Below are 24,420 nucleotides of genomic sequence, written 5' to 3'. Positions count from 1 at the left end.
GTGTATTATTATATATTTAGTAGAGAAATATTATTCATTAGAATATGAGGATTATTAGTGTAAGTAAAATTGGAAGTTAGAATAGAAAGAAGAATAAGTTGTTGGGCCTAAATAGATTTGGGAAGAATATTTTAGTATTATAAATAGAGAAGCTTAGGTTGGAAAGAGTTTACCTTAAACCGCTTTTTGGAAAAGACGAGAACAAGAAAGAAGAGAAGAGAAGAGAAAAGTCAAGAGAAGAGGAGAATACCTTAGGAAAGAAGAACGCTGCTGCTGATTCAGGAATTAATCTAAGGTGAGGGTGAGACTATCTTGCATTAATATTAAGTTGTTAAATCATTAGATTACATCTAACAAGTTGGGGAGAGTTTGTGAGAATTTGAGAATTAGGGTTTTGAGAGAGATTTGATGATTTAGATGATGAAAACTTGTTGAATTGATGTAGAAATTGTGTACAGACCTTAGATAATTCATATGATGATTATTGGAAGTAGTTTTGAGGTTAGCACCATGAGATTAGGTGAAACTTGAAGAAAATCTGCATTCTGCCCGAATTTTGATATTAAAACTGGTATTGATCGGTGCGGAATTGGTCTTAGGTGTAAACACGAAAGTTGTAGGTATGGATGTTAGCTTTCTAATGCCATTGGTCTCACGTCAAAACGATTTATAGAACTTGAGTTATGGTCAAATTACTGCACGTAGGTCACAGTGAATTTTTATGGACTTTCAGCACAATTTTTCTGAATTTAAAATAAAAACTGGTATTGATCGGTACAGAATTGGTCTTAGGCGTAAACATGAAAGTTTTAGATAATTTTGTTAGCTTTCTAGTGGCTTTGGTTTGACGTGAAAATGATGTTTGGTGTTTGAGTTATGATGAAAATACTACAGGGAGGTCTTAGCAAAATTGTACGGTGACAACATTCTCTGTTTCATGTTTTTGCGTTTTGTTCATATGTTTCTGTTTTGAATTGATCTTTGTTGTAAACATGAAATTTGTTGATATTTGTGATATCTTTCCAGTAGCTTTGGTTTGACATGAAAATATGTTGTGGATAATTTATTATGTTTTTACAAAGATACATAGTGAATTATTGTTGATGTTTAAATACGATGTTATATGATGTTGTCTATGATTGATGAATTATTGTATGATTGTTTATGATTGATGAATATGATGTTATATGATGTTGTTGATGATTGATGAATAATGATATTATCATGCGAAGATGTTGTTGCCGTCAATGAAGTCGAAGTTGTTTAAGTTGAAAGTTGTCATGAAGCCGAAGTTGTTAAGTTGTAAGTTGTTACGAAGTTGGAGTTGTTAAGTTGTTGAGTCCATAGCATACTCATATAAGTTGGTTGGGGGCTTGATGCCCTGGAATGCTTAGTCATTCACACGATGGGTGAGGGCTTGATGCCCTGGAGCTTTTGCTCACTATGTTGGGGGCTTGATGCCCCGAAGAGCCTATTTACGCTCATATAAGTTGGTTGGGAGCTTGATGCTCTGTATTGGTACCAAATGCATTTGCATATCAAGAGGTTTTTAAGATGATTTAAGATGTGAAGTTGTCGAGGTGTCAAGTTGTTAAGTTGTTAAGATGATTTGAGATGTTAAGAGTTGCATAGTCGAGTTAAGTCACATTGTCGAGTTAAGTTAGGTTTGATTATGAAGTTTGATTGTGATTCGATGATTATGATTTAATGATGATGAATTTGATTATGAAGTTGTTTTCGATAATGCTATGTTTTGATAATGATACTTATGTGAATTACATGATGATGCTTGTGATTATATTTGATGTTAGATGTTGATGCTTATGATTATTATTGATGTTAGATGTTATGCGATTTATGATAAGATGTTATGTGATTTATGATAAGGTGTTTGTGACTATTATTTGATGACATATGATGATGTTTTATGATTAATAATTGAGGTTATTTGATGAAGTATATGACTAATGTAGGAAGAATAATGACACTAGTTAAGGAAGTTTAAGTTGTTAGATATGATTAATGAATTATAAGATGTTTAAGTTGTTGAATGTACTTTATATGATTTATATGTTTAATATTATTGTTTGAGAAATCTCACCCCTCTGCTTGGAAATGTTGCTCTTCGTATGGGTAACTTGCAGGTAATCAAGATTAGAGGCGTCGTGAGTGGACTCCTCACATGTGTGTCTAGGTGCTCTGATACGTAACAGGATGAGACTTGACTTTACTTCTATTCCTTACATATTGTTTATGAACTTTTATGAATAAATATTGAACTAAGACTTATGAGATTTTCTGATGAGGCCTGCGTGCCAAAGACTTTTTATGTTGAATGAACTAATTCCGCTGCGAAGTTTTGAATTACTTATGTTCAATGATTTTGAAGAATAAATTGTTATTTATTCAGTTTATGAATTTTTAAGAAGTGTAGTATTCCGTTTAAAGTTGAATTACTCTGATTTTTAATTATGAAATTTTTACGTTGGAAAAACGGGGTGTTACACAAAGGGCTAACACAAAAAACTATTTCATATATTTTTATTTTACTTCTTCTCACTAATTAAAAAAAGGTAAGAAGAGACTGAATCGAGTTCGACTTTGCAATGTTCAAGTTTTGTATGGTAAAAAAGTTACTCCCTCCATTCCTTTTCTTTTGATGTTTTAGAGTTTCAATTATATTCCAAAACTTTTGATGTTTTAGTGAATTTATTATTGTTTTTTCAAGTTTACCCTTGTTGGAAAACACCATAAGCTATTAAAGTAGTTGTGACCTTTGGTTTATCACATGTGAATTTAATGATAAATAAGGACATTTTAGTCAAAAACACATAAATATTTATATACTTTAATTACTCCTTAAAACTTGTACCAAGAGCTAAAACATCAAAAGAAAAGGAATGGAGGGAGTATATGTCAAGTGCTTGGTTTTAGGTTTGAATTAAATTTTGTAAAAACTTATATGACATATTAGCCTACTTAAATGTCAATTTCATATTAATTTCTCTTCAACTTAAAAAAAAAAAAATCTTAATTCTTTAGACGATGTTTGCTTATGTGGTGCATACACTTTTAGGTGCGTTTTCTCTAAAGCTGCAAAATATAGCTTCTTCATTTTCACATTAAATATGTCTCAAATGAGAATTGTTGTTACTCTTTTCGAAACAAACAATTAATATGACGTTAAAATGCGTCAAACCAATATTAAATTAAGCTCAGTACGCAAAATTTACATTTTCAACCGATCACAATTTTTCTTTGAGTAATGATATTTTGACATCCATTTGATGACAACTTTGTTGACAACCTTGTTTTTCTCACTTCTTATTGATCAAAAACAATGGAGAGAGAGAGAAAAGGGAAGAGAGAGGATAACAACATCATGTGAGTATGAGAGAGAAAGTTGTTCAAAAATTGTCAAAAAGTGGTTGTCAAAATATCGTTTCTCTTTTTGTTTTTGGTTACAAAGGTAAAAGAGAAATTTCAGCACTGCAATATTTTAAGAAAATAAATAAATATTATGATGGTCCGTCTCTGAGAGAGAGACACGTGGCGACATACCATAAATCAACTCTTTGAAACTACAAAAAGAGGTTCGAAAAGTTGACGAGCATGCGACGTGGGATTTCATATACAGAAAAATGACGATGAAGGAATAAGAAGCATATTAATAATTCAGTCACAGCATTTCATTTTGATCCTTCTCCGAATTTCACTCTCCAATACTAATCACTCTCTTCCAATTCATATTCGCGCCAACACTACCGAACGAAAATGGCGGAATCCACTTTCAATTTCCTCCACAATTTCGAATCATACAGGTATATACACTTCACCGTAATCCCATTTCCACGCGTCTCAATACCCTAACATTTCGCTATTTCTTCAATCTACTTTTGAATGTTTCTTCACTGTTCTAATAAAATACAATTTATCCACTCATTAATCACTTTTTATTCCTTCCAATCATCATCGTTAACTCATAATCCAATATCTCAATTTTGATTTGTTAAAAATTCTATTTGGATATTACGCTTTAATGCATGAAATGTGGTTGTAGCGTTAGCGTTTGTGAGTTTAGTTTTCAGAGTGAAAAGCAATGGGCTGTAGAATTGCTACTGTTCTTGAACTATGTTGTTGTCCTTGTTAAGTAAGCGTACGTTGGAGGTTGATTCCAGGTAATGTACATGTTAAATGTGATGTACACGTATTTTGTATTTTGTTGCGGTGCTTTGTTTGAATTTCTTAATTGCTGTTTTATACAGAAATTATAGGTTATGTGATGTGTTTTATGTTTATATTTCTTGTCGGATATGAACGAAGGAGACTGTGGTAGTTGGTTTTCTTCATTAGAGCAATAATCAATCTCATGTGCATGCATGTTTACAGGGATTCTTATGGATTTACATTAAGGCCTCAATACGCACAAAGATATAGAGAGTATTCCTTAATCTACAAGGTAACTATCCATTGTGCTTCACTTTGGGTTTATCTTACTGTTGAGTGCTGATTTAGTTTGATATTTCAATCCTTTATTGCCAAATTCAAATATATTTCCCTGAATAATCAAGGAAAAACAATTCAAGTATTATATTTTAGCTTTTTGGTGCAACAAAAAATTAAACTAAATCGTCGAAAATCATGAGAACTTGTTTTTACCAATAAGTAACAGAAATACAATGTTAACCTAAATTGATGTATTTATCATATCAGGAAGAGGAAGATGAAAGATCAGATAAATGGAGAAGTTTCATTGAACAGATAGACAAATCATCTCAAACAAGTTCTTCTGAGAACGAACATAAAGAAACATTGAAAGCTGAAAGTAGCGAGGTAAAAGAAGAGGGAACTCCTCATAGGGTAAGTAACGGGGATGATTCAAGTAGCAAGGTTTCTTCCGACAGTCCAAAGGTAGAAGAGACAAATGCAGACATAATTAGTGAAGGAAATGATTCAAGTAAGAGGAATTCTGCTGAAGTCAATGAGATAGTAGAAGAGACAATTCCAAATAGAGTTAACAAAGAAGGCGACTCAAGTAGAAGTACTTCTTCTGAAGAAACCGAGATAAAAGAAGTTACTGATCCTGGGAGGGCCAGTGAAGGGGATGATTCAAGTAGCAGAAAATCTTTTTCTGATTGTTCTACAGCAAATAATTCTGCAAAGGAACTACACCATTCGGAAGAAAGAAAGACCCGTAAGGTTCAACGCTGGTCTAAAATTAGACCATCTCTTAGTGCCATTGAAGAAATATTGAGCTCTCGTGTCAAGAAAGGAAAGAATATGAAAGTTGAGAAGATAAACGGTAGTCGTGACCACCTTCCATCTATAGAAGAATCAGAACCTGTAGAAGGGGCTCCTAAGGAAGATATTCAGGGAGAGGTCTGCACTAATGAGACACTAGATGGTGGTAACAGCCCAAGGGAAGAAAATGATTTAACGAATCAAATCTTGCCAGAACTTTTTTCTCCATGGAAGGAACTGGAGTTTCTTGTTCAGGGAGGAGTCCCAAAGGATCTTAGAGGAGAGGTAGATTTATGCTTTCTATTTCACTCAAATTCCCACTTTTGTTGGGGAAAAAGTACAGTAGCCTTCCCTACGCTATACAATATTGCTGTTACAGGTATGGCAAGCCTTTGTAGGTGTGAACACACGACGGGTGGAGAGTTATTATGATGATCTGTTAGCTCAAGAAACTAACAGTTGCGAAGGCAAGGAGCAAGATGTTCTATCTGCTGCAGCAGGGAAATGGAGAAAGCAGATTGAGAAGGTCATTAGCTGCATGCGCCTTGGAATTTATTTTGATTTGTAGGTGCTGCATCTTTTGCTTTATATTGCAAATTGACTCTCTCCTTAGACTAAATAGCATTTTCCATTCTCAGGACATACCGCGAACTTTCCCAGGTCACCCTGCTTTGGACGAAAATGGCAGAAATTCCTTGAGGCGTTTACTACTAGCATATGCTCGACATAACCCCTCTGTTGGGTACTGTCAGGTAACGATAGTTTTAAATAAAATATTGGTAAATACTGATTCAGCTATTATTTCCGAATGTTTAAACTTTTGGAATTCACTCATAAAATTTCCATCCCTCCAAACAAGTATTTTCCTTGCAAGGAATAAAGAAATTGAAATATATTGTGCCATTGGGAAATTTATCTATAATGTCCAGAAACTTACGGTCATTTTCCCCTATTATGAAAAATTAGTTAGTGCTCATGTATTGTAAAACCTCTCTCGCTCCGTAAAAATATTTTTGTTCGTTTCTTTGTTTTCACCTTGCTGTTTTTATTTACAGCATTATTGAGAATCATTTGCATAGACCTAAATCCAGAGTCTAATTTTCTTATACATCTAGCCACTTGTTATCTAGTTTGCAAACTATGTCATATAACTGATCATGGATGTTTCCTTTCAAGAACTACAAAAGGTGTTTATAGATGTTAGTATACTGTAAAACTGGTAACTTCTTTTGGGATTCATGATTTGAAACTCATGATTTACTATTTCCAGTCTAAATTTTCTTTTCTAAAGGACTTATGTTCTGGAAAATGAAAAGCACAATCGGAAAAAAAAACTGATAATATAAGAAGCCAAATTATTTTTCTGAGCTATGGATAGGATTACAAAATAAAAGGTTTAGAATAGCTTTTGAGGTGTCTTTTCATTTGTTGAGGACATCTGTTAATCTCTTCACTGGTGGTATTCTTCATCATTGCTGTTGTTGGTGTCATCGTCATCATATTGTTTGTCATTAAATTTTGTTACTAAATACATGCAGGCAATGAACTTCTTTGCTGGTTTATTGTTGCTTCTTATGCCAGAAGAAAATGCCTTTTGGTAGGTTTCCGAAACTTGCCTTATATTTCCCCTTGTCAGTCCCCTATGCAACATAGATAATAGTTGTGGCAATGAATAAACTTCCATCAATTGTCTTATGGCAACTAATTATAAGGGAAACTCAATATTTTAAATATGTGTCTATTTATGACTGCATATTGGTTGGTTTAACACACAACATATTAGAACTGTATCAAAAGAAGTAACGGAATATAATTTTTAATAATTTGAATCCTTAACCCCTAGTTTTTTACCAACATGATACACAAACAGAGGTCAAGGATGGTGAAAATATAAAAATGTTATTGAGTATCCAGGTGTTCTAAAGACCTGGTAACTCTCCTAACTAGTGTTTCCCAAAATACAAGATAACCAAGAATTTCTGTTTTCCAGATTTATGTAACTACCTCCCCCTTATTGACTGCAAACTAACTAACTAATTCTAATAAGTAGTAACCAAACAGTTTCCTATGCTGCTCTGCTACAATTATTACTTCCTTTAAAGCTCTATTTTCCTACTTCCCTGCTTATTTCTTCTGTAACACAAACCTTCTTTATTGGATGTTTACTATCAATACTTGGTTTAATTTGTCTTATGTTTATAGGATCTGATTTGTTGTACTGGTATAACTCAGGACATTCGTTGGAATTATTGATGATTATTTTGAAGGCTACTATACAGAAGAAATGATAGAATCCCAGGTGTGAATCTAACTTATGTCTTTAATAAAATGGAAAGAAAACATTATTTATCCTGATTCCTGAGTCAGATTTGATAATCATAGTATTGAGGGAAGTGACTTTTTTGCCATTCACAGACTCACAGAAGCTTTTAACTTGTCAGGTGGACCAGCTCGTTTTTGAGGAATTGATGCGTGAAAGATTTCCTAAACTTGGTTCGTATTTATCATCTTTGCTCTTTAGTATTCTTCTTATTATTGTGTCAATGAATCAGCTTGGGTAGCTTTTTTTATTCTATGAATGTTTTTGGTGCAGTTAATCATCTAGATTACTTGGGAGTGCAGGTGGCATGGATATCTGCACCATGGTTTCTATCAATCTTTATGAACATGATTCCATGGGAAAGTGGTAAAATATTTTTTGGAATGATTTTTTAATATTATAGTATTGATTTCGATCTTGGCATATACTTAAATGTTACCTTTTGATGTGTTTCTGCATCTTAGTTATTCGAGTTTGGGATGTTCTGCTATTTGAAGGAAACCGTGTTATGCTATTTCGAACAGCGCTGGCTCTAATGGAATTATATGGTATTGACCTGTGTTTTTCTATTTCTGAGTCTAATCTGTGCTGACTAGTTTCTACATGTAGTAAACTAAACTAAGTTATTGTTTACATAGTTAAAATAATATATCTTTTATTCTAGGTCCTGCATTAGTTACAACAACAGATGCAGGTGATGCAATTACTCTATTGCAATCACTTGCTGGCTCAACATTCGATAGCAGCCAGCTTGTCCTTACTGCTTGTATGGGTTACCTAGCTGTGACCGAGGCAAGATTGCAGGAACTGAGGAAAAAACACCGACCGTCTGTTTTAGATATTATAGAAGAAAGGTCAAAGAAAGGACGAGTTTTTAAAGATTCCAAAGGGCTTGCATCTAAGTTGTATAGTTTCAAGCATGACCCAGGGTCACTGGTAGAAGAAAAAAAACCTAATGACAATGGCGATATGGTAGCTGATAAGAATGTGCAGTTGGACTTGGAGTCACATTCATCTAATATAGATGAATTGCTCAATAGCCTCAATATTGATGCCAAAGTGGATTCCCTACCAGATGTCCATGAACAGGTTACTTCTCCTCCTCAACTTCACCTTGCTTCTCCCTTGCAAAAACAGAGGCTATCCTTGTGAATTAGATTTAAACTTTTCTACCATTAAACTCTAATTTGATGTATAAATCCACCTTATTATGCTAAAACGCCTTCAAGACGTGTCTGTTTTGTCATGTTCTATCTTGAGTCAGGTTAACCTGATAGTGGTAAAAGGTTTGCACTGTTTACAATTTGAAATTCAACAATCTGTATTATCAAGCGTGAGGGTCTCTACCTATCTATGATACTGAGATATAGCATTTGACTCAGGTGCACTTAAAAGATTTAAAAGGGACTAGAATAGGATGGTATTAGATTGCAATGCTGGATCTTCAGTGGATTTTTATTTGTTGATTTTATACTTCTGAGTTATTGTCCTTTAATACAGAATTACATCTTATCCTTCAGAAAATCGTACTTAAAAAATGCTTGCTCCATAGGGAGATAATTATTTTCTAAGCTGCATTTCTATATGTTTCTTTGATTCACTCTAACATCTAATAAAATCAGTATTTATAGATATGTTATCTGTCTACTTAACAAATATGGGTCGATTGCTGCTTGTTACAGCTTTGTTTTGTATAAATTGAGAATTTATAGAAGATCATTGTGCACACTATTTGGTCAACTAAATACATACTTGAGTGATATAAATGTTTGCAATTTAGCTTTCTATTTTCAAATTTAAGGCTAATTTTTTTGAGTTTTTTTGCTAAAGAAAATGGAGGATCACTATGTCACGGACAAAACATGTTTAATTAAATCAAAAATTGAAATTTCCATATTCTTACTAGAGAAGTATGCAATTGTATGCAAATGTAACTTATTGTCTATGCGTTGAACTTTATTTTTGGGGTCGTGTGGGTTGACTATTGTTAAATTGTTCTATATTACATTGCATATGCATAGTTGGTAGCGTAGGTTGGCTGCGTGACTCAAATCTTCTTGATGGAATCACAGCTTCATTTGTCAAATTATATACTCTCAATGGCCAAAATTTGAAATCATGTATTATTACTTTTGTGACAATTCATAATTTAAAATTCTAATTTCTGGGTTTAATTATGGTTTACAGTCATCTGAAAGTATTTATCGTATAAATATCTGCTTTATTCTAACCCATTATTGTGCAACTCTTCATAAGTTTCAATGATTTACAACTTCATTTGTCAAATTATATTTATTCTTAACGGCCTATATTTGAAATCATGTATTAAATTATCATGACAATTCATCATTTCAAAGTCTAATTTTCTGGTTTAATTACGGTTTATATAATTATTTATCCTATAGACGGTTGCTTTATTATAACCCATTATTGTGCAACTCTTAGTTTCAATGATTAACAGCTTTTTTGCAGGTGGTTTGGTTGAAGGTTGAGCTATGCAGATTGCTGGAGGAGAAAAGATCTGCCATACTCAGGTTATTATTATTGGTGTTCATATTCTAATTCTCAATCTTTTTCAGCCTGCTACATATAAAGTTGCCAGAATGTTTCCAAAATATAACTGGATGAAGGAGTTATCAACCCAGTGCAATTAGCCTCATGCTTAGCCCTGTTACTCTCCTATCTGCTGCCATTGGAGTAATTCAAAGCCTGTATAAGAAATTCCTTTCAATATTTCCAATGATTGTGTTCAAATCAATCCCCAAAACTGAGTTTGGAAATAGTTCTCAACCAACAATATATGCATCTTTATAGAATGTCACTTACCTCCGTATCGTTGACCCATTTTCAAATATTCTTTATTTTGTTTACTCACTTTATATTCCATTAAGGTCTTCTTGCTTGTAATTTCATGTGTCGTAAATCTTTATAGTGCACTGCATTTAGCACTTTTGATTTCATATATGTATCTTTCCCCTTTTCATTACCCATGTTACTTCATAAATATGAAAATTTTATCTATTCAACACATAATTGTGAGATATATCAATACCTTATCCATTTCCATGTGTGTTTCATATCTTGAACAGAGCTGAGGAACTAGAAACAGCTCTAATGGAAAAGGTGAAGGACGATAATCGTCTGCAGTTGAGCGCAAGGGTATGTGCAAGATTTGAAAATTGTATCTTTGTGTTTTAATTATCTATTTGTTGGGATTTGTGTTTCTTAGAATATGGACTAGGCCTGACTCAATTCCAAAAGCTAGCTCAAGAGGTGAGGATTGTTCAAAGCTTACAAGGACTATTTTAGCCATGTTTCTTGTCGAAGTAGGATCTCAGCACACCCCTTTGATACCCAAGATGGAAAATCTATAGTGTGGACAAATGTGGGTGGTCCAATAACAACACCTCTTCACATCTAGAGCTAGATATGTAGATAGAGAGTGGACAAATACGGCTGGCCTGATAAAAAAAAATCTAGGATATACTCCGATAAAATAGTAGAACTTGAGCTAGGAAGAACTCAATTACAGAAGCTAACCCGTTTAGATTGTCATAGCCTTTTGAGGACTATATTTTGGCCATATCTCTGGTTTATGTGGATCTCAATAGTGTTTATTAAAATTTCTGAAAATGGAAATCATTTTTCGCCTTGCTCTTATTTTCCTATATACTTCATGGTGCAAAAAGTGGATCAATGGAAGTTAGTCTGATTAATGAAGGTTGAAGAAGACTAGAAAACCTGAGGAGAAACCATAAAAACAACAATCGATTTATCTAAAATTGGTTTCTGATAGATCCCAATGTATTGCTTGGTCCATATAGCTAACTCCATCCAAGGGTACTAAACTTGGTTGTTGTTGATATATTTCAAGCTTTTGATATATTATGTCAATTTGCATTTATTTTTTTGGTTAAGGTATGTATCTTAGAGAGACCATTATATTAAACTCATTCCTGAAGCACACATATTAGTATAAGTAATATGCGAAAAACAGGAAGGCAGAATTCTTTTGAATGTGTTTTGAGTGAGTTAGTACCTGACAGAATGTTTAATTTATACACATATGAATTACAAGAATAATAAATGTCAATGAAATTTACAAGGTGAGTAGGCTCTACTCCCTATGATACATGGTTATAAATAATCTTCATTAGATATCATGTAATCATTCAATCCGTAGAGAGGACTTTTTACTGAACCCCGTATGACAACTACTAGGAAAGCTAGTTCAGCATCCAAGTACAAAAATGTTTATGATTTCTTTCTTCTTCTCCACAGACTTCTTATATGGTAACTTGACTTTCAAGGTCTACAAAAATGTGTGATCATGCAGATTGAGCAGTTGGAGCAGGAGGTAGCTTTGTTACAACAAGCCCTTACCGATAAGCAAGAACAAGAAGCTGCCATGCTGCAGGTTCTATGTGCACCTGTTTTCTCCAGTGTCTATTTCTGTAAGCTTATTTGCAGAAGGAAATAAGTAAATAGAAATTGAGAAAAATATCTATATAATTTGGATGAAGTTTTGTTGAACTCTTCTACATGGTCAGGTCCTAATCCGGCTAGAGCAGGACCAAAAAGTTACTGAAGATGCCCGCAGAAGAGCAGAGCAAGACCTTGCAGCTCAGAAATTGGAAGTTCACATGCTCCAGGTAACCTCTCCCCTTTAATGATCATGGTGATTCTGGTCATTTGTTACTATATAGTATATATCAGAGTAAAATTCTGATATGAAAACATGATTAGAATATCGTATTAAAAAGACGAGATATGGAGGCAAGTCTTGGAAGCGCATAGTTTTTTCCTAAAAAGAAGTCAAACAGAGTATATGAAGGGAAAGTTTAGACAAACAAATTCCAACGAAGAGGTGAAAAATGGAGAAGTATAATACTGCTAGCCTCGCACATTATGTGTTTTGGGTTTATCATATAAAGTGATGTGGAGATAGAGGCCGATGTCAACCATTGTACCCTAGTAGGGAGGACCGTGGATGAAATGGAGGCATGTTGACTGTAATATGCGATAGTAAGATCCACAATGTTGTATGGAATTGAATCCTGAACGTTGAAAAGGAGTAAGGTAGTAAATTTAGTGTTACAAAGAAGAGGCACGATATATTAAGACATACAACAAATTATGAAACTCAAATTCATAGAGGCACGATATATTTATCGTTTGTTTTCTAATGCTCAATATACTGGTTTGAGTATTTTTCTACATGTGTCACGGGCAACTTTGCAAGCACTATCCTGTTGATACTTTTGCCTGATAGGGTTTATGGAAGCACGGGTAGTTAATTAATATAACTTTTACTCAAAATGTGATAATCTAATATATTTACGGGTACCTTTTCTCTTGATAATTTTCATGGAAAAGATCATATTATTTTCTTTTTGGCTGTATTTTGTTCATTATGGGCAGCGGATGAAGGTCGTCTTCTACTTTTTGGGCTACAAAATTATGAAATTCAAATTTCCCCTATATCTTTGCTTTGATCCAAATACCCATAGCATATCCATGATGTTGAAGAGATTTCTCTAATTTCTGGTATCAGACAGAAAGAAGTAGCCACACTGTGTTAACTATTAAGAATCTTACTAGGCATGATTATATCTATTTCCAGTATAATAAATATGCAGGAAAAGTATGAGAAGGCCATGGCATCAATTGCTGAGATGCAGAAGCGAGTTAAAATGGCAGAAAGTATGTTGGAGGCTACCCTTCAGTATGAATCTGGTCAATCTAAAGCATTATCTTCTCCAAGGTACAAATGTTTTAGATGTCACATTTTTGTAGATTCTACATTCAACTTTCTTCTTCTAGTCTAAATTGCTTCTTTTTACATTTCTAGTTCAAATTGTTTGTTATTACTTGTTATGATTCTCCTTTGCAAGTTCTTGAACTTGATATCTGAAGAGCATTGTTATTTTGTATGGGTATGATAAAATTAAACATTGATTCATAATTATGTAAACTTGCTTCAAAAGTTCAATGTCACAGACTCTGGCTTTTATATTAGGTGAAATTTTAGATTTTTTTGCCGTTCTCATTGATAAATATCAAAACTAATCAAACGAAGATGGTTCTCCTAGTTTAAACTTGATGTAAACAGCATCCTCTGTGAACTACCCATATTACATTAGCTGTACTTAGTAAACTATGAACAATGGAATTTTTTAACAAATAGTAGTATTAAACGGTCGATTTCATTGATGAAACTAAATAGCAAAGAAGCAGCCAAGGCTTCAGTGAAAGGTTTGAAAATCTCTTGGTAAATATATCATCATCCATGATGATGCTCCTCTAGTGCTGAACAGAAAATAACTTTTGAAAACAACAAACTATTGGAAAGAAGATTGCTATTTTGATCTCCAATTTTAGAAAGTGTGCGTGGTAATACTCATTTACTTATTTCTCTTTAATAATTCTCTTTACCATCTGATTCCTTTGACTGACATTATCTAGTTTCCATGGATTTGTGGGTAAGGGATGCTAATACAAAAAGCGTGTTGCATATGATGTGAGACGACTTTGTTAGAGACTACATTCTTTTGAATCATTTGAGGTATTTTTGTAGGGCTGGTCGTGTTGAAAATCCTCCACGCAAGGGTCTTCTAAGTTTTGGACTTGGTTGGCGTGATAGATACAGGGTAAGATCTTCTATGTATGTTTAAAGGATGTCTTATTAACTAATATTCAATTGGATGCTTACAGTTTTGTGTTGATAAATCAAATTCAGAAGAATTCTTCATTGGACGTTACACCAGTTCTATTGGCAATTATTGGCATTAAAATTCAATTCATTGCACATTTTTTGAACCCATAGCTTCATGTTTTGAGGGAAAAAAAAAGTTGTCTATTTTTTTTGGAATTTAGTTGTTGGACGTATTCCCTCAAATTTATAGCATGTCCATGAAGAGTTCCCCCAACACATTATTTTTAACATACTTCTTATAATTGATCTATTTTTAAAAAACTGAACATATTTTTACAAAATAGATCAATTTATAAAGCAAATATATTAACTTTAAAGATAGACCAATATAAAGAATTGGGTGAAGAGTATCGCTCTATGTCCATTTGGAAGGGCTTTGCCGCTTTATCAGCAGCTAGAAGTTTACTTTACTGTTTATAAAGATCGTCTCTTCACATCCTATGAAACAGGGAAAACCTAACACTGAGGAATCTAGCGAGAGTCCGCGTGACAATGCCACTCCAAGAAAAGAATCCAATAAGGAAGAACAAGATAAATAGAGCATGCAGGGAAGTGGCGCACAAACCCACAACTCAGTTCTTTCCTGCCAACTGTTAAGTTGTTGCTTATTCCTGATTATCGCTTCTCCATTTTCATTGTTAATTCCCCTCCTTTCTTCATAGTCCATTGTATTCTGCTAAACTAAAATCCGATGTAAGGAATTGTTTGATGTATTGATAGATCATTTAGGTGTAGAAAATATATTTTTTGTCTTTGACACCATTGTTCCAATAAATGTACATGCTAAATATAGTAGAAAAAATAGATGAAATTATGTACTAACTGAAAGAGACGAAATTTTGTACTAACTGAAAGAAGAAGAAAACTGATCTTGGTTAACAAGGACTATTCTTTATCCATATTCAGATGTTCTTGTTGTGTCTCCTTGTAAGAGTTTGTGCTTCCTAGGTTCGATACAATCAGTAAGCGTTGAAATGTTAGAAAACCTAAAATGCATTTGTTTTGATGGAAATAACGGCACTCTTATGCTAGCAAATAAAAACGAGAGATTAGATTCAACATTAAAAAATTTAAATGTTCAATTCTACCTGGCAGTAGCTCGTATCAGGTGATGGTGAAGGGTTCTGAGTCACTTGTCAAACTCGTGTTCTAAATCGCAAAAAATGTATGTATGATCATGTTTTTAGATATCAAATTCGATTGAACTTATTTATAAAATTGAAATTTGATAAACTTGCTACTTTGATAAACTCTCGATTTTAAAAAGCTAAACTCACGTGAACTTCTATGATTTTAGACCTATTTCGGCTAATACGATAATCAAACAAATAATTTAATAAATATCTATGATTTAAGGTCTCAAAAATGTAAATAGTTGGACTAAACAAAGTCTTTCTGGTTAAAACAAATGGACTACACCATTGTTACAACGCAAACTTCATAATATAATGATTATATCTCTGTATATTTTGGCCCTCCTAAAATCATGCAAAGCTCCACCACTGGATGTCTGGCTATGGTAGTTGATATGCTAGGCAGGGCCAATGTCGGGTGGTGGAGCAACAATGGTGAAAGGCGTGCAGTGGTGGTCGGTGGAGAGTTCTTAACGAGAGTGATAATGAAGGGTGTCTTGTGATGGTAGTGAAGGGTGCGACAAGTATGATCACACTAGAGAACCTTGGCACAACGGTAAAGTTGTTGTCATGTGACTGAAAAGTCACTTGTTCAAGTCCGGGTAAGGTTGCGTACAATACATCAAATGGTGAAACCTTTTCCTAGACCCTGCATATGCGAGAGCTTTAGTGCACCAAGCTGACCAAAAATGATAGCATTGATGTGACAATATGGTAAGATTAATATGATAACAAATATTCGATAAACTAGTTTCATCTTTATCTTTTAAGATAAAAACATTCGGAAAATTGATGTGTCATACTTAAATACTTGGAAAGACCAAACTGAAAGTTTACTTAACAAGTTATTACTGCTAGTCTACTACCCTAGCCGTGCTAGAATTAAATGAGGGCAAGCAATTTGAAGCTTATTACTACTCTTCACTATCATAACAGCGCCAATGCAATAATTCTCTCGATCAAGAATCGTGCGATAAAAAATGTGTTTCATTTCATGAGCAATTACAAGTTACATCGAAAATCAGTAAACAGCCAGATTAACTTCCAAAGAATATGAAAGCAAATCATAACACAGCATGCTATCTTGTGTGATTGAAAAAAGCTATATTTCCATAGAGCTTCATAACTACATAGCAACCAGGACAAAGAAGCATTGCCTAGATACATGGAACACTTGGTAGAAATGTATGGAAGAGTGAGGAAATACTATCTTCTGCCCAAATGAAAATAGGATCAATTATGCGTACCATAAGAAACAAAATTTCACAAGATATTTAAACTATGCTATGAACTGAGACAGTAACACCATAATAACACATATAGTATTAACATCTATATAGCCTATATATCTTGGAGTGTATTGTAAGATATGTGAAAATTGCACCAGACTATTAAGCTCCCCTCCTGGTTCGAGGAGGAGTACCAGGACCGAGGCGAGAGCTTTGAACCGTCTGTGTATTGGGCTCATATCTCTGTGAAGCAAGGTAACTCAGAGCTGTCACCACATCAGCTATAACTGGACGCATATTTGCCTGTTCCTGAACACACATTGCTGCAACGGCAAGAGCTTGGTATATCCCTCTTGAAGGATATTGACCTTGGAGCATTGGATCAGCCATTTGTGTGAATTTTCTTCGATCTTTAAACAGGGGTCTAGCCTGCAAAGGTAAAAAATTTAAATATTAAAAATAGGATTTGATGGTTTGGATTGTCACAGAGGGACATGAGGATTTCTCACGGGAGAGAATCCTTTCCCCATAATTGGAGGACTCCACTTTGGTGCCATAGCTTGTGTGCCATTGGTGCCATAGCTTACATCTCCACCACACACACACACATCACACACACATCCCCACACACATCCACACACATCAATGGCCAGGATTTCCCCAATGGCACCAATGGCACACAAGCTATGTCATGGAAGTATTTTCCATAATTGGACATGCAAAACTTTGACACTAGCTTCGTTGCAAGAACATCGCAATAAAAGGAATTTCTTTTATGAGATAAATTTATTGATAAGTGAAAAAAATGAGGAGGTTCGTAAAGCCTCCAAAAATATCTCAAAAAGATGTACATGTTTGATTGTGTACCAGTTTTGTTACGTTTATAATTAAGAGGAAACCAAAAATTATAAAATATTTTAATGAAAATGATTTCTTAGCACATTTGCCAGCTTAATTAATTATTGAAGTAAAATTTGCAAGCTATTTTAACTCATGCAAATACTTAAACACCCCTTATTTAATCCACACTGACTAGTGACTACTATTTAAATTTGCAATGAAAAGGAATAGCAGCACAAGTGTCTTACCCATGCAACAAGATTCTGCTCTGCTGCACATTTTGAATTGTCAATAGCTTTCCTTCCCGTAATTATTTCCAGAAGAACTACACCAAAACTATAAACATCTGATTTCAGAGTCAGTTGACCTGTCATTGCATACTCTGGAGCACAATATCCATAGGTTCCCATAACCCTTGTTGATACATGAGTGTTTTCGCCCACAGGACCAACTTTAGCCAAACCAAAATCAGATAGCTTAGGATGATACCCTTCACCAAGCAAAATGTTAGAGCACTTTAAATCTCGGTATATGACCGGAGGGTTAGCTTTGTCATGTAGATATTCCAACCCTTTTGCTGCCCCGGCAGCTATTTTCATTCTTGTGCTCCAATCAAGTCGTTTCTTGCCAGGAGAAATATCTGCAAATCCAATGTATATTACCAATATTAAAAGAAGGTATTATGAAAAAATTTGAGAAGAGAAAAGATAATAGCATATGCAAATTTGAAATATTAATATACCATGTAAGTGGTCTTCCAAGGATCCTAATGGCATATATTCATAAACTAGAAGCCTTTGATCACCATCAGCACAGTAACCAATCAGGTTAACAAGGTTAGGGTGGTGAAGAAGACTTAACATCAACACTTCAACAAGGAATTCTCTATTCCCTTGTAGCCCATTTCGGTCAAGTTGCTTGATTGCAACAGTCTGCATTCGACATTAGAAAACATTAAGTCTTTTGTCAACTTAAAAAGTTCAATTTTAAAGCTCAGAACTAACCAATATTGACAAGGAAGAAATGATGAATAATGTAGAAAAATGAAGTATTACTTCATTTCCTTGTAATTTTCTTCTATTCTTCAATAACAATAACAATAACAATAACAATAACAATAACAATAACAATAACAACAATAACAATAATAATAATAATAATAATAATAATAATAATAATAATAATAATAATAATAATAATAATAATAATAATAATAATAATAATAATAATAATAATAATAATAATAATAATAATAATAATAATAATAATAATAATAATAATAATAATAATAATAATAATAATAATAATAATAATAATAATAATAATAATAATAATAATAATAATAATAATAATAGAAAAACATATTCACCTGATTACTAGATTCTAAATGCCCTTTGTATACTCTGCCAAAGCCTCCCTCACCCAGAAGACAGTCTGCTCTAAAATTTCTAGTAGCGGTTGCTAACTCGCGGAAAGGGAATGTTTGTGCGGCAATGTGTTCAGAGTCTCCATTTTTGGAGGAATTTCTGGAATTCATGGATGAATTCTTCTTCAATTTCCCTGCACTCAATTCCACAGAAAATGAATTAAATGGGACGGAAGCATAAATCATAGTAGGTCTAGATTTCACATCTAAAACCAATCCATGTTACTTCGGAAATTACTATGTGGCATGCCGTAATTCAAATTCAGAAGAAATCACAAACTGATTTTTCCTCATAATGTGTTGTTTCAAAATTGTCATTGGTAGTACAATTTAAACCTTCATATGTAATACACTTCATAAATGAGGAAACCAATAAGTGGAAAAAAGTACAACTCAAATAAAAAGTATTACGGAAACTGATGGGGTAATTTAAGTAAATTTATTGTCATAACAGTCTCACATTGTCAGTTTTTAGTTTTGGAAATTATTTTGTTACTAGGATAGATTTGTTGTTTTACACTACTAGGATTGACCACTAGTTGCCATAAATTGAGTCTTATTTTAGGAAAGGAAATAATTGATTAATTTGTCATAAAATATTCCCCTAAAGTTACTATCAGAGCTCTCAGCATCTGCCACCGTAGACTGCCTAAATGGCAGCAGACAGCCTTCATTTATGCTGCATTTCCTTCTTTTATGCTGCATTTCACTCTATTTCTGCACCTTCGCCGTCCTTGGATATTACTCCAACCATGTATGGCATTGCCTTCTTTTCAACTGGCTATCTTACTGGACAGACCACCATCTGGCCTGGTCTACAAGCTACTCGTAAGACATCCCATATGCAGTGTGTGGCAGTGCATCTGGCCAACCATTGAACTTATCTCTTTGTTTTCCAAAACCCCATCTAACAATATATTGTGTCTCTCGTCTCAACCCATTCGACTGAGTTCCTCCAACCACTACACCTGACATAGAAATAGAGACCAGATGTTACTCTACCACCAACCAACCTACCCCTAACAAGTACCCAATACTTATTTACTGATTTTTCTAATAAAAGGGATAACCCTGTAACACAAAGCTATTGCCATGGCAGGACCCAGACAAGGGTTGGACCCATTGTTGGCCTAACATATAAGCAGTCTAACATCATCAGAAGTCATGTTAGTTGAAAAAGGACATACTTCGACTTAAGAATCGAAAATCAAGAGACATTTGTCCAATGTCTTAGAAGAACATACCCGAGAGTCCTAATCTCTATTATTACTCGCTGCAAGTGGGGAGTTGCAATAGTTTGATGTTGAAAACCATTCCTAGATTTCAAGCACTTTTATATGGATATTCTGCTCAAATATCATTTTCCCATTGGAGGGAATAAGGTGTGAAACTACAGAAAAGCATATTACGGATTGAAACAGTGTCCTTGAAGATTCACAGAAGCAATGATGTCCTTGGGATACAATAGTAAATGTGATCATATATTCATAGCTCATTTCTAAAGCACTCACAATATGGTAATGTCGTCACTCTACTTGTATATGTTGATGACATATTTATGTTTGGTGATTCCTTGAGGCTGAGATACAACTAAGAAGGAAAAGTCATTGGATGATATCACAGTCTAATATGAAATTCCTAGAAGCAACTTTGTGACAAAAAATCAGCAATACTCAAAATCAGGTTCGGTATGATAAAACAAAACACACTAAGATACAAAGATAATTCATTAAGAAGAAAACAGACAATGGATTGATTAACATAATACATGTTCCTTTAGGAACTTACAAGCACGCTAGGTATGATCGATGTTTATTTACCAGCTTCAGGAGGAGTGTCATAAACATGTTTTACTAAGATAGATTATAGTCATTGTAAAATGAGTCATATTCTAGGAAAGAGCTTAATAGTAATTATTTAGTCTAGCATATAAATTGTACTGTTAAATACGTCCTTGCATCAATTAATTGCTCAAAAATGACATTCCATTTTCACTCAAGTTTTATTAACTTAGGCTATCTATTATATGTTGTGACTTAGAGATTTACCTGAATCAATGCTAGTAACACACCCAATGTAAGGATAAAACACAACTAAACTAAAAGGCATAAAATCTACAAATTGAAAAAACTAACAAGCTTTTGAAATCCAACACATCAGATAAGCATAAAATATCTCTCAAGATTATCCTATAATCAAATATAAATTAGATTATAAAACTTGAAATCTTTACCTATACAAAATGCCAGCAATCTCTATCTAAGGAAGTTCACTAATCAAAACACAATTTTTTTTTTTAAATCAAAAAATCTCACAGCATTTATTACTTCTAATACAAAAAGATACCCCAAATTAGATCATGTTATCAAACTCCAAAAATCTTCATCAACAAGGACCAACAAAAATCTATAGAAATCACAATTATCACAAAGAGGGGTTTCACAATCACAAACCAAAATCACTTTTTTCCATTCAATACAACAAAATCAACAGCAGAAGCTACCTGGGTTGGCTTTGATCGCAGCATCACGCATATCCTTCACTTCCTCCAATTTCTTCTTCTTTATCTTCTTCTTAGTATTAGAACCTCCAGAACATGGAATCCAACCCATTTGGATTTTCTCTTGTTTTTGAAACAATTAACCAAATGGGTCGCTGAAGATTGAAAAAAAAACACAGATCACTCAAATTTCAGACAAAAAGGAATCGTTTTTATTTTTCTTCTCTCACTTGACGATGTTATTTTGAAATCGTGTGACTGTGTCACTTTGAATTGGTCTAAGGTTGTTTATTTATTGTTAATAGTAAAATTTGATTTGATTTATATTTAAGGAAAAAATTTAGTGATTGGTTTCTTTTTTGTCGGAAAAATGCCTCAACATCATTTGGTTTGGTGGTGTAGTTGAAAATCACTGGATCCAGGAAGAAACAAAGTCTGACTTCATAAAACGATGTCGTTTCAATGTCGAATAAATAATTGCATTTTTGGACGGACACATGTCTCTCTGTCTTGCAATGCTACTCACTCACTTCTATCAATTCTTCTTCACATTAGAGGAATCTTATACCAATACTATTATTAGTAGGTGGTAAAAATTTTGAACAAAAATGTAGTAAGTGGTAAATTTATCCATAAGTTGTCTTGTATTTAGCTCATTGATATCGGTAGGGATATTTGAAGTGTTAGAGCATGGATTTGAATCTGTAATTCTTAACTTCTCTACTCCATCCGGTCACTATTATAAGCAAAAATTAATTTTTTAGGTTCATTCATTAAATGATGTATTTAGTCTATATTATAGATCAAATACATCGTTTAATGAATGAACCTAAAAAGTTGACTTTTGCTTATAATAGTGACCGGAGGAAGTACATTTGAAGTATGAAATTATTGTTAACAAGTTACTTGATCGATGGATGAGGGGTTAGATTATTTAGTTGAGCTAAAAAATTAAAAGAATTAAGTTATAGGTACAAGGTTCAAATGTCAACAAAATATATATATATATATATATATATAGACACACACACACATTTGTCATTCAGAAAAGTTATTTTACAGACACAAATTGAATCATAACTTTGAAGAAAAATAATTAAAGACAATGTCAATTTCTTTATGGTAAAATTTTACGTGTGAAGATGGTATCCCACTCTAAAATAAGAAAGACTCGAGTTCAAAAAACAATCAAAAAGAGACTTAAGTTTATCTTCATTCAAAGACATCGCTGAAATGTTTAACTAAAATCTCTGGATCCAAGACATTTTTTGTTTTTATTTCTTCAAACATGTGTTCATTTTAATATGTGAATAAGAAGATGAAAAACTTTTGAAATGAAATTTTATGATAAAGGGAAGATAAATTATGTATTTTTGAAAATGATAACAATAATTATTTTGTCGGATTTATTATTGAGGACTTCAAAATTTGGGGTAAAATAAACTTATGAGAAATGATATTTTGACATTAATTTTTTTTATGACAAATACCATAACCTTTAATATTTATATTTTTTTAAATGTAAGTAAGTTATAAAAAAAATAAGACACAAATAGAAACATAACTTTTTTTAAATAAAAATATTTATATCTCCCTCTTATTTTAAGGTTTAAACAATATTGACTCTCCTTCAACAAAACAAAAAAAAAATATTGACTCTAATATATATACATGTTATGTCCATTCCATTTAGTCATTTACTTAAGCATTGTAATGTAACGCAATGATTGTGAAGTTTTGGCCACAACTGAAATAGTAACAACTGAAATAATTAGTCCAGTTCCATTTAGTCCATTCCATTTAATCCATTTAGTTATAGCAACAACTGAAATATAGTAATAGCTGTGAGTCTTAACACATTCCAATAATTATTACAAGGAGGGTCTCACAAGTCCAACTCAAATTTTGTCCTCTTATATTTAATAAAAGTATATTTTGGATTGGACAATGTTCTTATCATGGGGTTTTATTTTTTCACCCAAAATAAAAAGTTGACCAAAATTTCATGGTCTTTTATTATTATTTTCAGAAGTACTATGTAGGCAAACGCGATTTATAAAAGTTTAGCCTATTACATGTGTAACAGAAACACGTGTAGTAGTTACGTGAAAAGAAAACTATTGTTCTCTTTTTACCAAATTCATACAATACAATACTACCTCCGTCCCAATTTAATTGACCTACTTTGGTTTTTCACACAGATTAAGAAAAGTGTATAAATAAAGGGGAAAGTGGAATATATTGTATTGGGAATGATAAAAGTAGTATTATTTAGTGTTATATTGTATTGAGAATGATGAAAGTTGTATTGAAAATTGAAATGGATCAGTTATTTTGGGACACTTTTTTTTAGAAAATGGGTCAGTTATTCCGGGACGGAGGGAGTATAAATTACCCAAGTGTGCTTGGAAAAGTGTTAGGTTCTCTCTACTAAAAAGAATTGAAAATAAGATGAAAGGTTTGAAAAATGTAACTGCGTGAAACAGCTGTAATGTAATGAAGCAGGTTAACAAAAAAAATGAATTATTTGCAATCATACAATCGAGGTCCATATCCATATTTTGATTTCTGCTTTGGACTCGTTTTCAAAGTCAAGATATACATACACATACACACACAATATATGTATATATCATTGCTCAAAAAAAAAATGTATATATCATTAAATCTTAATTAAATAACTGGAACCGCAAGATTGTGTGAATGTAGCATTACTCCGACCACATAATCTCACTCAGTAAACAACCTACAATAAAATAAGTTCACCTATATTTTGAGATCAAAGCCAATGATTAATTAAGAAAGCCTTGCAGATGTTAATGATATACATAGAAATTTCAAAAGGAAAAAGAATATTAATAAGAAACTACATAAAATTTTGATCATAGCAATTAAAGTCTATATAATTTCATTCATCTACAGAAAAACAAAATGTTGTTTGCTCAAATCGATTATATGGTGTCTTTAAAATGACCAATTCAATCATATATTGACCATATATGTTGAATTTGCAACC

General features: G+C 33.1%; 1 protein-coding gene and 1 pseudogene across 10 annotated transcripts; one reads left to right on the top strand and one right to left on the bottom strand.

Annotated features, from left to right (window-relative positions):
* The first annotated feature begins 3,598 nt into the window (after positions 1-3,598).
* Positions 3,599-15,175, top strand: LOC146956125 (Ypt/Rab-GAP domain of gyp1p superfamily protein). 9 transcript variants are annotated; one of them, XR_015019056.1, is made up of 18 exons: positions 3,599-3,821; positions 4,390-4,459; positions 4,714-5,526; positions 5,621-5,767; positions 5,880-5,993; positions 6,780-6,838; positions 7,474-7,540; positions 7,683-7,734; positions 7,835-7,927; positions 8,026-8,109; positions 8,226-8,650; positions 10,034-10,095; positions 10,651-10,720; positions 11,898-12,015; positions 12,112-12,213; positions 13,201-13,325; positions 14,139-14,211; positions 14,726-15,175. XR_015019056.1 is itself a non-coding variant. In XM_085726606.1 (18 exons), exons 1-18 carry the CDS (start codon positions 3,775-3,777, stop codon positions 14,813-14,815), a joined length of 2,574 nt encoding a protein of 857 aa, XP_085582732.1. In that variant the 5' UTR covers positions 3,613-3,774; the 3' UTR covers positions 14,816-15,175. The 9 variants fall into 9 exon arrangements, 3 of the variants coding, with proteins under 3 accessions (XP_085582732.1, XP_085582743.1, XP_085582740.1); XR_015019052.1 differs by having other exon boundaries at positions 3,613-3,821; positions 11,898-11,978; positions 13,185-13,325; XR_015019061.1 differs by having other exon boundaries at positions 3,613-3,821; positions 11,843-12,015.
* A 1,203-nt stretch (positions 15,176-16,378) lies between these two features.
* LOC146956124 (putative serine/threonine-protein kinase PBL7) lies at positions 16,379-21,669 on the bottom strand (annotated as a pseudogene). The gene is made up of 5 exons (XR_015019225.1): positions 21,408-21,669; positions 18,848-19,038; positions 18,221-18,410; positions 17,727-18,118; positions 16,379-17,067 (listed from the first exon to the last, which is right to left on the bottom strand). The product of XR_015019225.1 is annotated as a putative serine/threonine-protein kinase PBL7 (transcript).
* Positions 21,670-24,420: the final 2,751 nt, after the last annotated feature.

The sequence above is a fragment of the Medicago sativa genome, chromosome 1 (assembly GCF_051527215.1).
Source record: "Medicago sativa cultivar Bolivia chromosome 1, Bolivia_mono, whole genome shotgun sequence".
Lineage (NCBI taxonomy): Eukaryota > Viridiplantae > Streptophyta > Magnoliopsida > Fabales > Fabaceae > Medicago > Medicago sativa.
This window is presented reverse-complemented; position numbering and strand designations above follow the sequence as displayed.

Coding starts and splice junctions, on each gene's coding strand:
- LOC146956125 (XM_085726606.1), top strand. CDS start 3,775: ATGGCGGAATCCACTTTCAATTTCCTCCACAATTTCGAATCATACAG. Junction 5,527..5,620: donor CAAAGGATCTTAGAGGAGAG/GTAGATTTATGC, acceptor TTGCTGTTACAG/GTATGGCAAGCCTTTGTAGG. Junction 8,651..10,033: donor TACCAGATGTCCATGAACAG/GTTACTTCTCCT, acceptor GCTTTTTTGCAG/GTGGTTTGGTTGAAGGTTGA.